This window comes from Diabrotica undecimpunctata, chromosome 4 (genome assembly GCF_040954645.1).
Source record: "Diabrotica undecimpunctata isolate CICGRU chromosome 4, icDiaUnde3, whole genome shotgun sequence".
Lineage (NCBI taxonomy): Eukaryota > Metazoa > Arthropoda > Insecta > Coleoptera > Chrysomelidae > Diabrotica > Diabrotica undecimpunctata.
The window spans coordinates 132,973,633-132,989,006 of NC_092806.1; the positions used below are offsets into that span (position 1 = coordinate 132,973,633).

The 15,374-nt window shown below is 34.7% G+C and overlaps 2 protein-coding genes across 3 annotated transcripts in view; both read left to right on the forward strand.

Annotated features, from left to right (window-relative positions):
- The window catches only part of LOC140438410 (uncharacterized), a 56,761-nt gene extending 45,640 nt beyond the window's left edge, over positions 1–11,121 (forward strand). For both annotated transcript variants that reach the window (XM_072528091.1, XM_072528092.1), the window contains exons 6-7: positions 9,031–9,177; positions 10,815–11,121. In XM_072528091.1, coding sequence (XP_072384192.1) covers positions 9,031–9,177; positions 10,815–11,002 — 335 coding nt within the window. In that variant the 3' untranslated portion in view covers positions 11,003–11,121. The remainder of the gene's footprint in view (positions 1–9,030; positions 9,178–10,814) is intronic.
- Positions 11,122–13,904: 2,783 nt separating this feature from the next.
- LOC140438962 (zinc finger MYM-type protein 6-like) lies at positions 13,905–15,072 on the forward strand. Its single transcript, XM_072528596.1, has 2 exons — positions 13,905–14,110; positions 14,517–15,072. Exons 1-2 carry the CDS (start codon positions 13,905–13,907, stop codon positions 15,070–15,072), a joined length of 762 nt encoding a protein of 253 aa, XP_072384697.1.
- The last annotated feature ends 302 nt before the right edge of the window (positions 15,073–15,374 follow it).

Here is a 15,374-nt window from a genome sequence, read left to right on the forward strand (position 1 = left end):
TAATAGATACAAATACGGTTCCCATTAAAGGTGTGCCATTTTACCAAAAATAGAAGTAGAAAAAAAAGTAGAAGACAGACATAATGAGTTCTTATGGGGTGGGGGCGGCGAAACTCGGCCGGCCAAATGCGGCCCTGCTCAGATAAATTGTCGTCCACTGCAAGAAAAATTACTATAGCCTCTTTTCTGTTGTCTATAATATGATCAATAATATAATATGATTCAGTTCTTATGCTTAACTAAAGTTGTCAATTATCGGAAGACATTTAACCAATAGGAATAAAACCACGTGATTACAATTTTTTACACGTCTTGCTCTGATGGTACGTCAGATTATATTGCACATGTTGTTATAGTCAAGAGGTTTGTTCTTGTTCTGTGATGAAGTGTACCATGTGTCGCAATGACGTTTAAAAAATTACCAGAAGCATACCTAGAAAGTCTTTTGTTAGAGAGTGAAGATGAGTATCTTAATATAATAATGTATGTGTATATACCTGTACTTTATCACTTAAGATTCTTTATCTATAATCTATACTTCACAAATTAAAACAAAAATGACAAGCAATAGTAAAAATTAAAAATAATGCATTACGCCTGACTGAGAATTTATTACTTTATAAATTCAACTAACTACCACTAAAAACAAAAAATGTACAGGCCAAACCTTCAAAATGCTTACGTCCAATAAATTCTTGGTGAATCATAAGGTTGTACCTTTTTACAAAGTGTGTCAAATCAAATCTAAAAATAAAAAGGAAGTACTTAAAAATCAATTAGTAAAAAACCAGTTCCTCCTTTACACTAACGAATTAAAATCATAGTATAAGTACTCCTGGTGGGATGGTATTATTAGAACCGCCTATATTATTGATTTCGTTTATTACTGCCAAGCCAGTAATTTAGGACTGACATGAATTTATTATTTTAAACCGATAACAGTCGAAAGACTTTTTTCTGTCACACGATCGATCGGTGGTCGCGCGTTAGTTTATAGTATATAGTATTTTTATTTGCTTTCTATGTTAAAAATATCTATGAGGAGCAGACTTTCTATATGCATTTTGTCCATTTTTTCAAATTTTCAACCAAAGATGGCATCGCAAACTATATGTATAGAGCCACCATTTTGTGTCACGAAAGACGTTCCAAATGAATTCTGTTGTCTGCAAATTAAATGAAAAAAATACCTTGGACTTTCTATGTGCTGTGTGTCCATTGATGGTAGACGAACTAAACGAAGTTTGTCCGTGCGCTATGGACTAATTGCGATTTGTTTGTCGTTGGTGGTCGTTGTCGTTGTATAGTTGGTGTCTATACTGTTAAGTTTATTTTATGTGCGTTTGTTTTTCCGATTTTCAACAAAACAATATAAAATAATGGATGTAGTTGTGACAGGAGATCATGTAGTTGGTGATACGGACCGCGGTAGCAGAAAAAGAAAAAGACATCTAACTAAAGAGCGTAAAAGCAATGTTAGGTATGCTTTAATGACTTATAGGTTACTTGTGTATTTTGGTATTGTTTACACAATATCATCTTATGTTGACTATCAGTTCTTATGTTGTTGCCGTTAATATTTTAATATCATTCTCTTTTCAAGGCATTCAAAACATTATCCTAATTTGGAATATTTTGTTGATTTTTTCTGTAATCACCCTAATCGAAAAGATTTTTGCTGTAATGAAGTATCCGAAGACGATATTAGGACAATTAGAAGTATGTTTTATGAAACAATAAACAAAAATGTACAGGATAATTATTTGGGACATTTTATGGATGTTGAAAAACCAGATAGAAGTCGGAACCGAAAAATAGAAAGAAAATCCCACAATTTCTTTATAAGATATCATGTAAGTTTTACTTACAATAAAATCTTATTTAGCATTAAAAGTTTTTGTTTAGATATTTTAAAAACACGGTAAAAAACACAATATGTGTTTTTCACCGAAAGTAATATTCTTTATTTTAGGTTTGGAAGAATGGAAAAAAAAAATTACATTTCCCAGAAATTATTCTTATCCATATTTAGTGTCAGTCAGAGTCGCGTAAATACTATTGCTCGAAAAATGCAATCTGGCAGTGGTATTGTTGAGAACCGTGGAGGGGACAAACGGTCTTTCAAGAATGTTGAAAAATTTGAAGCTATTAAAAAATTTATAGCCAGTTTGAAAGGACATGAAAGTCATTACGGGCGTGCTAAATCTAGGCGCATTTATCTATCATCTGAAAATAATATCACTATTTTATGGAATCTGTACAATCAAAGTACTGCTGAGAATTTGAAAGTAAATTACAAGTATTTTAGTAGGAGCTTTAATAGTCATTTTAATATTGCATTTGGAAGCCCTGCTACTGACGTATGTGGCTTTTGTGTCAGGACCCAAACTTCTATTAGCCTTTGTAAAGACAAAACTAAGGAAAAACCAGAACACACTGTTTCCTACTGTTTTGAGCTTCAGCAGGTTCGAGTCTTACCGAAAGTGCCCATTCAAGATTCATTTTACGCCCAGCAGTTATCTTTTTATTGTTTTTGTGTAACCGACGTGGATATTAAAAAGCCAGTTTTCTACACCTGGATGGAACATCAAGCAAAAAGGGGATCTGCTGAAACAAGTTCTGCTCTATGTGATTTTTTTAATAAATCTGAATTTGGATCAGGTATAAAACAATTAAGACTATTCGCAGATGGTTGTGTGGAGCAGAATAAAAATGCACACATGATGCATATGCTCATGCTATGGTTATACAGAAATGCCCCACAAAATATTAAATCTGTGGTACTTATTTTTCCGGTACGCAGACATTCATATTTGCCAGCGGACCGTGTTTTCGGGCAAATAGAAAAAGTTACACGATCCTATAGTACAATAAAAACCCCTACACAATATTATGACATTTACTCCAAGAAGGGAGAATTTAAACAACTTGGTAGAGACTGGACTGTTTATGATCTAAAAACTGCGTTAACCTGTTTAAAAAAAATTGAAGGAATCAGTGCAGCCAAACGAATTATTATTAAGAGATCACAAAACAACAACAATATTTTGCTTAAGACCGAACTGTTCTACAGAAATGATGATCCATATTCCAAACATTATTGAAACGTGGAAAGAAGCTTTCGACTTTACACTTACCTGCTGTAGAACTCCAAAACGAAATTAAACCAAAAAAACTCCAGAGCCTCTCGAAACTATTAGTGGAACTGTCAGGGGTGAATTGGGTCAACGATCCTAAGCTAACATGGTTACAACCAATTCTTTCTGATACTGGTGAGCAAAATGACAATCAAGTTAACCTTGCTGAAACTGAGGATGATGACGTTATCGAAGGAGCTGAGTGCTGTGATTGCAATGATGACCATGGGGACCTTTATGATATGTAAAATGCCATTATTGTTCCATTTATTTTTAAACATTATTTTGTATTTAAAAATAAAATACTATTTTTATGAAGCTACTTGAGTTTTTTTACATCGTTACTACCAAACGTCTGTCATACCGCTTGGTGTAGACAATCAAAATGCGTTTCGTCCAAGGATGACAATCTAAATGCAGTTTGTCCAACAGTTTTTTCAAGTTTTTTGGGATATTATCAATACTAGATTTTTAGCATATAGGTATAATATTTGAATGATTATTCATCCATGTTTTAGGTATATCAGTTTTTCGTTCAATTTCTTGCCAAACGCATAGCAGTTTTTCTCTATTTGCTAAAATTACAAAAAATGGACAACATGCATATAGAAAGTCTGCTCCTCTTATTAAAAGAACATAAATTTAAATTAAAACTCAAGACATACACAAAAACGGAACAAACGCTAAAATAAAAGATAATAGATACAAAGAAACTTAACAAACACTAAAATATAAACACAGTAGGATGTAATGTTTAGAATTCTTTACGACTCGTACTCCTGCTCTTCACTTCTCCTTATGCATTAAAAGCATAATGTACGTTGTGGTGGACGTATGCTCCTTGAAGATGGGGTTCCTGCAAGTCAAGAGGTATGCTGCGTGAACCTTTTTTTTTTCCTTATTGGGCAATACTGACATCGAGGTTTCTGCGCATTTAGAAAAGGTTGATTTATTAGCGAGATGGTGGGCTTTTTTCCTATAACGTTGCTTATCTTTTGGCGTAATGGAATATGCACAGATGTGATTCTCTTTTTTCTACATGGGGCATCGAAAGACTCCGAGACAAGTCAGCAATATACTTTCTTCTTTGCATAAAAATTTGGGTATTACTTTTATAAATCATTTGTGAGTTTATTGTAGCTTTATTATATTCAGTAATACGGTCGTCTGCTTTGAGCCTATTTAGGTACTATGTCTATCCCTCGTTTTGTGTCATTATAGAAGGAAATTATGTATGGTTTATATACATCATGTGTTTCAGGGGCAATTGAATAATCGTCATGGTAGGTGGAAAGAAGAAAAACGTACTTACTTATATTTCTTTGGAACATAGGATGTCGGGATACATTTATTAGAGTCTTTCCTGTAAGAAAACATGCTATTACACACAGGGCGATTTTTTACTTGCACTAGGTAATTCCGCTGGTATGTCGAGCTTATTTTTGTGTGCCTACAACTGTTAATTTATGGCTAATACTTTAGAGATCGTTTCACCGTGAAGTAATTTTCCATGATGACATTTCGTTCAGATTTATTTAGAGGCTGGATAAGACCTTTTACTACACTGGGGGAATCCTTTGGCAAATTGAATGGACCTTCGGGCTGCTTTACTGCATAAATCTCTATATTAGACGTATAACAAGATTTGGAATGATGAAAAGATCCCTAATGATTGGAAAACCGGGATTATATGCCCAATCTATAAAAAAGGGGATAAACTTAAATGCGAAAATTATCGCGGCAAAACCCTCTTGTGCACGGCGTACAAAATTTTTACTTACATACTAAACAAACGACTCCAACAACTAACTGAAAATATTGTCGGGGAATATCAAACCGGTTTCCGACAAGGAAGATCTACAACTGACCAACTATTCACAGTGAAACAAATCTTAAACAAATCGTGGGAATACGACATTGACGTCCACACCATATTCATAAATTTCAAACAAGCCTACGACTCAATTGATAGGAACAAGTTATATCAAATATTGTAGAGCTTTAATACACCCCAAAAGACATACTCCCATAAAAACAACAATGGATTCGTCAATAGCAACTGTCAGAGTCCAAAATGAGCTCACTGAAAACTTTACGATAGCCCAAGGATTAAAGCAAGGAGACGGGCTGGCACCGACACTATTCAACCTGACCTTGGAATATGTGATAAGACAGCTGAATATAGGAAGAAGTAATCTCCTAACAAATAAATCAATACAGATTGCCGCCTATGCCGATGATATCAGCCTCATATCTCGCAGAACAGAAGAGGCGGCAGAAATATATTCACAATTAAAATCAAAGGCAAAAGAGACCGGACTAGAAATAAATATTCAAAAGACAAAAAAGTTAACACAGACAAGAGCTAAGGGAAACAGACGCACAGTTGAGGAGGATATTGAAACAGTAGAAAGTTTCACATATTTAGGAGTTGCATTAAACACGGATGGAACAGAAGAACCAGAAATCCAAAGAAGAATAGTAAAAGGAAACAAAGCTTATTTTTCACTCCAAAAACACACACTGGAGATCGAAAATCAGGGTCAACAAAACTATTATCAGACCAATAGTATGTTATGCATGCGAGACATGGGTGATGACAGAAGAGACAAAAAGAAAACTGGAAGTCTTCGAAAGAAAAGTCCTAAGAAAGATATTTGGACCTATTAACGAAAACGGAATATCCAGGTATAACCATGAACTCTACCAACTGTTCAAAGAGACATCGATCTCAGAATTCGTTAAACTTCAGAGACTTCGCTGGGCTGGTCATGTAATAAGAATGGAGACAGAAAGATTGCCGAAAAGAGCCCTAGATAGTAAAATGCAGGGCGCAAGACCGAAAGGAAGGCCACGGAAAAGATGGGACGATGAAGTGGCAGCGGACGCGCAAAATTTGCTAGACGTGAGAACTTGGAGAAGATCGGCGCGGGACCGACAAGGTTGGAGGCATAGTTTGGAGGAGGCCAAGGACCGATTTGGGCTGTAGCGCCATTGGAGAGAGAGAGAGACGTATAATAGATTTTTGCATCTGTCAAGGAATAAATGTTAATTCTGAATTTTGCCGGTTTGTTAGCAATGTATTGTCTAAACTGGCAAATTCCTCGAAAAGCTTCTAACGTCTCGTCAATTATTAATATATTGTGCCAAAGTGTAAAACTCTGAGCACTTTTGGTCAAAACTGTCAAACATCGTACGTATTGGTGCCAGGTTATCAAATTCTGCTCTATCCGTTTTGGTACTGATATCGTCGAACCTTATGGCACTTAGAAAAGTGTTGAATCGCCTTTTAGAAATCACTGGAGCAACGAATTCGGGTGCGGTTCCCTCACCGGCCCAGAAATCGTAAGTATTGAGATGATGACTTGTTTAAACATCTGTCATAGATAAAATTCCAATGTAAGCATTTATTTCATCAAAAACTGTGGGCTGGCAATTTCTCTCTCGCTGACAAACTGGTCGCATAAGCTCTAACTTCTGGTCTGTGTATTTTACTATGTCTTCAATTACGGTATTTGGAAAAACACAATTTCCAACAATCTAAAATTGTTTTTGAACCTTCAGAGGCTAAATTAACCCCAGGTAGCTTGGTTATTATGTTAGCTTGGGATGTTTTCCCTCTAATTACATGGAGTTTGTGTTTATACCACTCTAGGTGTTTCTTTTTTTTTTCAACAAATATCGGTTCGGCAGATATTTGGTTAAAAAAGGACTGACATTCTTGTTCATCGCCACTCTCTTTACACTGCTCATCGTCCACTTCAACTGCCACAGTATCAAGAGCATCGTCAATATTGTCGTCAGAGTCTACAGCACTTCCTCATCGGATAGAATTTCTGCGTATCATAACGTACAAAGCAGTCAAAGCATAAGCGTACAAATAACCACAAAGCACTTCTTGCAGAACTGTATAGATACCTGATACAAAAAGACTCTGTCACAATACTAGAAAATTATGCTTGAAAATTTTGACCTACATTTTTAGCTCCGTCGTTAGACTTTATTTAACAGAAAAGATGACATGCTTGTTCGCGTGTTAGATTAATACTAGAAAATTCAATTCTACTCATATTTAGTTACGCTGTCGGGTACTATTGGACATGCGCATTACTACACTCTTGCTCGGGGCACTTACGAGTGGAAAGCTATGTTGTCAAATTGTTCATCAAGTTTGCACGGAAAAGAATAAAATGTTAGATTTTCTCAACAGCACGATGAATCTCGGGTTAAACAACTGGTAATCACACTAATGATAAAGAACTGTATTAGTGGACGAGAACTATAACAGAATTAAAGTAAAGACGATCTATATTAACCATCTACATAAAAACAGAAGCCACTTATAGGAAAACAGCCTGTTTTGGTATCGACAAAAATCTCAAAATGCACAAAACCGATGAGTAGTGGTAGTGACAGTGATAACTGTGGAGACAAACAAAAAGGCGGATAGTTTTTTTGAAACAATTTTTTTAACTAATAAGATATGAAACACGTTACAATTTCATTTTTTTTATTGCATAGTTAATACATCTTCGACTAGTCTGGAGTGGTAACTTGCTTTGCCATCACAATAACTGCGTGTTTAGGTATGAATCCAATCATTTGTTCGAAATATTCCTCAAACTCATCTCTGTTCATCTCTTCGTGATAATCACAGGTTTTCTTTGATTCAAACAAAAGTAAACCATCCGCGAGAAAACCATTTACACTACCCATATGGGTAACTATGAGTCGTCGACCCTTACTGGTTGGTTCCACTGGACCATTTGAATGTCTTTGTAGAAACGCTTTTTGACCTGTTTTTACATTTTTACACTTCAAAACTCTTTCTACAGAATGCCTTTCATTAATTCACGTTTCATCTAAATAATATATTTTATTTATTTCGGTCCTGTGTTAATTTGTCGTAGGAACTCTCATCTCAAACATACTATTTCTTCGGTTTTGGCGTTTGAAGTTTAATTCATGTAAAACTTTCCAAAGTTTGATTCTAATTATCATGGCCATATCAGGATCATCAATTAAACTTTGTAACTTTATCTAAAGTTGGTATTTGCTTGTTAAAAAAACGAATGGCCAATCCTACGAATGGCATTTTTAAAACAATCATCTAGCTGGACTTTTAATAATTTTGGTCTTCCTCGTTTCGGTTTAGATGAAACTATACCAGCCAATTTTTCTGTTTTGAATACTTTATAATATATAGTTTCCTCTCATTCCACTGCAGACATTTCAACAATACGTATTAGAAAGATTCTGTTGCCGAAAATAATTGTAAACATTTAGTATCACTCTTTTCATTACGCTATAAATGGTTCATCTTTAATTTTTTGATTAGTCTATAATCCCAAGTTCATTCCACATTCAATAAAATTACTCACTATTAACTATCACAAAAATCACACTATAATAATATCAAATCTCTTTAGTCGCTTACATTGACTGAAGGAAACTATTCTGATTATAATAAACAAACCCCAATAAATTAATGTAATTCTTTGATGTACATCCATGACCTGTTTACTTATCGTATAATTCCATTATTGTAAAAGTAGCAGGTAGAAGATGTTTAGGGTATGCTGGTAATATGCATGATTGTTTATCTAAAAAGATGGCAAAAAAGAAGTTAAGGCTGAAATGTTCCCTTTGTAGGGTAAGTAAAGGTACTAAAATATGCATACCAAATTAGTTTCATTTCTAAGAAGTTACTCTATGTTGATTTTCAAATATGATATAGAAGGTTCGATTTAGCCTTGATATAAGAGTCCTGTATGTGTATATACCATAGCCAAAAAAGGTCTGTTTGTTGGTGGCAGAGAGCTGATATAGATACGGCCTAAAAAGATTTTTCTTTGCTTGTTGATTGTATTAAAAATTGGTTATAATGATTTAGGTTACCAAAGAATGAGAGAAGACTCTTTTAGAAGATTTGGAATATACGGTCAAGACGTTACTGATGAAGGAAGCACAGAAGCTGAAGATATGGAAATACCTCCACATGTTGGTGAGCATTCACCTGTTTGGAGTAACATAAGAAGAGGTATGTAATAATAAAAACACAACATCATCATTTAATCATTCTAAAATATACACATAGGTACTAAAAAATTATATTTTCAGGCTGCGTCAACAGCATTTCCGAGATAAAAATATTTGCTTCAGTCTTCAGCTGACTTTATCCCTCCAATAACCCTCTTTCAAATCTGTTTGAATTGCAATATCCACTTCCTCTATTCTTGTTATATCTTCATATAAGGTACATGTCCAAACCACTGAAATCACTTTTCGTGAATTTTCTGATTTATTATCTATGTGACATTTGTAAGATAACTTATTTGCTTATTTCTAATTCTCTGCATTCTTGAAACTTCACATGATCGTTTGAGGTACTCCATATTCCATACTATTCTTTGTATCTATATATAGAGTTTTGTATTTGTGAGTGTATTATGAGTTTATAATTTGTGTATATAATTCTCTTGTACAAATATGTGTACTTTTTATATCGTTCTTATTTGCATCCACATTCGTTATGAATGGTCAAAGATAAAGATATGAATATACCTGTTATAGAGATATGATATTACATTTTAAAAGGATTACCTCCTTACTAAAGGTCTATACATCGATATATGTAAATAGTTGCATCGGTATTAGGCCAATTTAAGGTTTCACTAATGGAACATATTTATTTTCGTGTATTGACAGATCATGGGTTGTTAATTTCTCAGAGAGGTAATTTTTCCGTTGGTCTTTACTCGGCATTCGAACTACAAACAACACAGTGTTTTATATAGACCACACTGCGGTCGATCTACCATATATTTTGGGAACTATATTTTATATTCTTTTAAGAATTACATTAATAGATTGTTTTTTGATTAAGTTATTCGATTAAGCCATGAACATGGATAGTATCAAATATTAGTTGGAGCCATTTGTTTGCTATAGTGGTTCTTTTTTATGGAGCAAAATAAAAGCACGTGTTTTTTATACATGGATTTTCTGGAAGTTGTATGGAAACTAGATAAGCCGTAAGCTTTTTAAAATATCGATTATGTGGATCTACAGGTTAGCGACATTATTCATATTGAGTTTCACTTGGTATGGACCCAGGTGCTGTTCTTTTTTTGTTTTGTATCTCTCCCCTTGCTTATCTGTTTTTATTAAATAGTTACTGGTTAAGTACTTAGTTTTTTTGTTTCTATATCGCACCAAAATTGTTTTACAGTTTTTTTAGCTATTGTAAAGAGCTCTTGTTTTACAGTTTTTTTAGCTATTGTAAAGAGCTCTTAGGGACTTAACTTAAACCTTTTAAAGTTACTTTTTTATATATTTGTTATATTTTTTCCTATTATAACTCCATTTCTTAACTCAACATATCTTGTATGGCGCCAAATCCACTGAGAATAACTCATCCTCGGCCAGACTAGTTTGTGTCATCCTTATGATTTCTTATCTACTCCCAGAGAAGTCTCTAGTCTCTATATAGTCTAATTTTGTTCGATTTTTATTTTGTGTGCTTATAGCCACGATATTTATTACAAATCAAGGCTTTAGCGTATAGTTTGTTTAATGTTTCCACTCAAATCTCCAAGTGATCGATACACATTTTGTAAATATGTATCAAAACCTATTTCTTAAGTAATACATTAATAAAATTTATCTATTTTATAGGGGAATATGGAAAATATGACATAGTAAATCCTAAATTCGTTTTAAGAAGATCCGATAGACGGCAAGAAGAAATTCGACCACCTAGCAGCCCGGGTGATCCAGGATATGTACAATATACTGCACAACACTGGGGAGAAGGTGGTACTAGAACTCCCCGACCTAGTCCAACTGAACCAACTGAAGTTTAGTTAATCTTTCAAAGACATTTTTATCTTTTTTATAAGTAATGTTAAGTCAGTTATGCCATATACTTTGTATATTTTAATACAGCACCTCTTTATATACCGTAGATTATTGTTTAATACAATGTTAAATAAAAATTTAAGTGTTTTTAATTGCCCATTATACACGCCTACGATATAAATCTGCTACAAAAAACTTTTTTATGAAAGTGCGAGCCAAAGTATACACTTCAATGTGAGTAATCTAAAGTTTTGTAGTTCAATCTCGGCACACCACAGAAAAAAAGACCAATATACCTAGTAGTTTACAATCTGAAATGGATCTTTGACTTTAAATTAAAATACCAGTAAATCAAATAGACCGAATGATACGTGCTACGATAAGACTTGCATTCCTAGTCTTAGTCAAGACTATGTTACTCATTCCGTTGATTGCTACCGAAAAAAAAGAGAACTCAGAAATAGAAGATAGTACACCTTTCTTTTTCCAAAGAGGGTGTTCTTCAGATTCGATGTCACAGCCATTCTCCTGTTTGAAAGGTAGTATTAAACAAATACTAAAAATTCATGTAAAATATGCATGTAGATAAAGAACATTTGGACATCCATGCCTTGCGGTGCTGACAGTTGGCATGTGGATAAGCCAGAAATAATCCTTCAAAACCCCAATGCTTCCCAGGCACTCCAACATCCCCCCACACACTCTTTTTTTATTTTTTTGGTGGTTGATTCCAGTTTTTAAAGGTTTTTTTTAGTTATTTTTATTTATAAAGCCATATTTATAGAGCCATATGTCCAAAACCCATTTGGACATATGGCTCACAGCTCTGGGGTTCAGCTAGCAAATCTAATATTATGATAATACAAAGATTCCAATCCAAAACTCTGAGAACAATCGCTAATGCACCTTGGTATATCCAGAATGATGCAATACATAGAGATCTTCAGGTATTAACAGTCTCTGAAGAGTGCAAAAAATCTTCTGACCAATATCAAAACAGGTTGCGATTGCATCCTAATACCCTGGCATACAATCTTCTCAACAACCAACAAGCGAAGAGATTGAAGCGACATGACCCCTTGGACCTACCTCACCGATCCTGACAGAGCCTACAGCAGTGGGAGTTACGCCTTCAACAGCACCCAGCCATTGTGATCAGTGCCGCTTTTAGTGCTCGCGTATCAGTGTATGTGCGCATCCTACCGGTAAACAAGCCAATTTGTGTCGTGATGATTTGGTCACTGGACCTTACATCTCTCTGTCATGTAAAGACAAAAAATTTTACTTATTGTTTTCACTGCAAAACAGATTGTAAAAATCTTAAATGTTAATAATAAAAAAAAAGTTATTTTTATGTGAGGACTGGTCTAGGTATTATCAATTTACAGCATTTTAGTACATTATGAATACATTTGTATAATCACTTCTTCTGCTTGCATATTGTAGAAATAACAGGATGTTAAGTGGTCATAATTAAAGCCTGCTAAATAAATAATTAAAATTAATATGAAGCTATTTTCTTAACGGATTCAATATAGGCACATTTCCCCTACTATCAATCTGCGGTGATTTGGAAAGAAGCGAGTTGCATAGGGATACATTGCTATCTGAAGCTACACGTTACCAAGCAGTTACTGTTTGTTATTCTTGTAAGCAGTTATTCCTCTACGCTTCTATCGGTGGTAGATGTCATACCCTACTACTTATCTCTCGCAGGATATGGTTTAGGTTATTGTTCTATTCAGAAAATTTCATTTCTGCTTTTTCTTTCCTTGTTTCTAGTATCCAGAATCTATTTTCTGTATGTTTCTTAACAGGAAGCGTTCATCCACGTGACAAGGTATGTTTGCGGCTTCACTTGGATCTTTTTTTTACTGCACGTGTGCACGTGTATCCTCATACAAGGGATGCCTGTCAATATGGGTAGTAGTTGCTTTTTATCAATCTAGTTTTTGTTTTGAAGGTTAACTTGCTGCTTATTTCGCTTGAATGCTGGCTGTTTTGTATATGGCGGTGTTTACATGGGAAATGAACGTTAGACCTTTGTCCATTATGGCTCCTTGGTATTTAGCCTCGTTTCTCCATTCGATGAGTCTGTAAGGCAGTTTTAATTGTGCTTCAGGTGTTTCTGTTCTCTACTTAAAGATAACTGCTTGAGTTTCTTTGAGTTTACTATTTCTAATTAAAATTACCCGATTTTCTATTATATGCACCAGTCATATAGTGCAGTGATTCCCAACCTGGGGGCGATCGCCACCCGGGGGGCGATTTGAGATATTCAGAAAAAGAGAAAAAAAATACAATACTTTCGATCGGATATCCATAGGATAATAAAAAGTAAATATATGTATACCAATGCAGGTAATAATAACAAACATCTCGTCTAGTCACAGAGAGCTATGAATCATAATACAATTTAATTCTATACATTATCGTTATAATTATACATTATAACGAATTCTGCATTTTCCTTTGATCGAGCTTTCGTATTATGCGATCATCCGCACAAAAGAGAAAGAGAGAGAGAAGTGGGATAAGAATTATGAGAAGTAGGTACCGCTCCTGCCGATCTGACTAAAACAAAAAGCTAACGGCCGAGGTTGTCATCGCTTCAAATTTGGAGTCTTTCGTTCCCGAGGTTTGTATTGTGGTATATAAAGTTGTTTTGTTTCAACTGACAGTCATTGTGTTCAGTTAGTTATTACTTTAATAAAAATACTGTGATTTATTTGTAAAACTGTTAAGTCTGTCTTTCAATTCGGACATAACCACTTATCTTATCGAACACGAGACGTCACAATATTAGAATCATTATTAGATAGTGTTTGATAGAATTGCGAGATAGTGTTTTTATTCTTTGCCTTCTCAATAAGAAGTAATTAATTACTTTTTTGTTTTGTTCTCAAAATGTCAGCACCTAAAAAAAAGTGCCGGCAGTACTCAACGGAGTATTTGAAATATGGATTCATTGAATTGCCAGGAAATAAGAATCTACCATTGTGTCTCATTTGTGCAAAATCTTTGTCAAACGAAGCCATGAAGCCGTCTCGGCTTATGGATCACTTGAAGAGGATTCATCCAGAGAAGTCAGACAGACCCGTCCAATATTTTGGGTGAGTAAAAGTCTTTTGTTTGTAGGATGTAATTTTTCCATGTACAGTTACAATCATTGAATAGTTTACAAACTTACGTATCTAGGAGCCTATTTTTTAAATTTTTACCCCGTTTAAACGCACCTTTTACGTCAAAAGTATTACAATGTAAAAATTAAAGTGTAAACTATTTGGTGATCGTAACTGTACCTAGGTATCAACATATTATAATTATTTTTACTTTCTATTACCAAAAGTCAGAGTTACCTCATTATTTGTGTGAGATAAAACAAATAATAAGAAAACCTTTTTTAAACTTTATTACCATTACTTATAATAATTAAAGTGAATGTGTATTTCTTTCGTTTACAGGAGCTCAAGGCAAAGTATGAAAGGCGAGTTACTGTTGGGTCATTGATTGCAAAAGCTACCAAGAAAAACGACAAGGGTTTACTTGCTTCCTACAAAGTATCATTGTATCAATAGCAAAAAGTGCCAAGCCGCACACAATTGGAGAAGAACTCATCCTCCCAGCTGTCAAAGAGATAGTTGATACTATGTTGGGACCCAGCCAGGCCAGCCAAGTAACAGATGCAGTTCCTCTCAGCAATAGTACTGTCTCCAGAAGGATTTATAAAATGGGAGCGAATGTCGAAGATGTTCTCTGGAACAAATTGAAAAGCAGAGAGTTTACTGTGCAACTTGACAAGAGTACCCTGAGTGACATCACAGCTTTACTGCTGCCATATGTCCGATTCATTGACGACAATGGAGAAATGGCCGAGGAAATGCTGTTTGTTAGAAGTCTGATTACTGATACAAAAGGATCTTCCATATTTGAGGGCGTTAAGAGATTTTTTGAGGAAAAAGAGATTCCCTTATTAAATATTATCGCCTGTGCTACTGACGGTGCAGCAGCAATGACAGGACGTCATCAGGGATTTATTGCACATCTGAAACAAGCAGTACCTGGAATTTTGTAGGGTAGGAGGTGGGAGGAGGATTTTTGTAGGAGTAAGAGGTTGCACGATTCTCTTCGACTTGTCATAGATGCGGTAAATAAAATTAAAGCAAAACCAAAGAATGATCGAATATTTCTTACACTTTGTGAAGAAAATGATGAGATATTTAATACATGGCTACTACATACGGAAGTCCGCTGGCTTTCTAAAGGCAATTGCTTAAGGCGGTTCTTCAGTCTCATGGATATTGTTATTGAATTTCTTAATACTACTGACCCCACACTGAGTACAGAACTACAAGAGAAGCGAAATGACATCGCTTA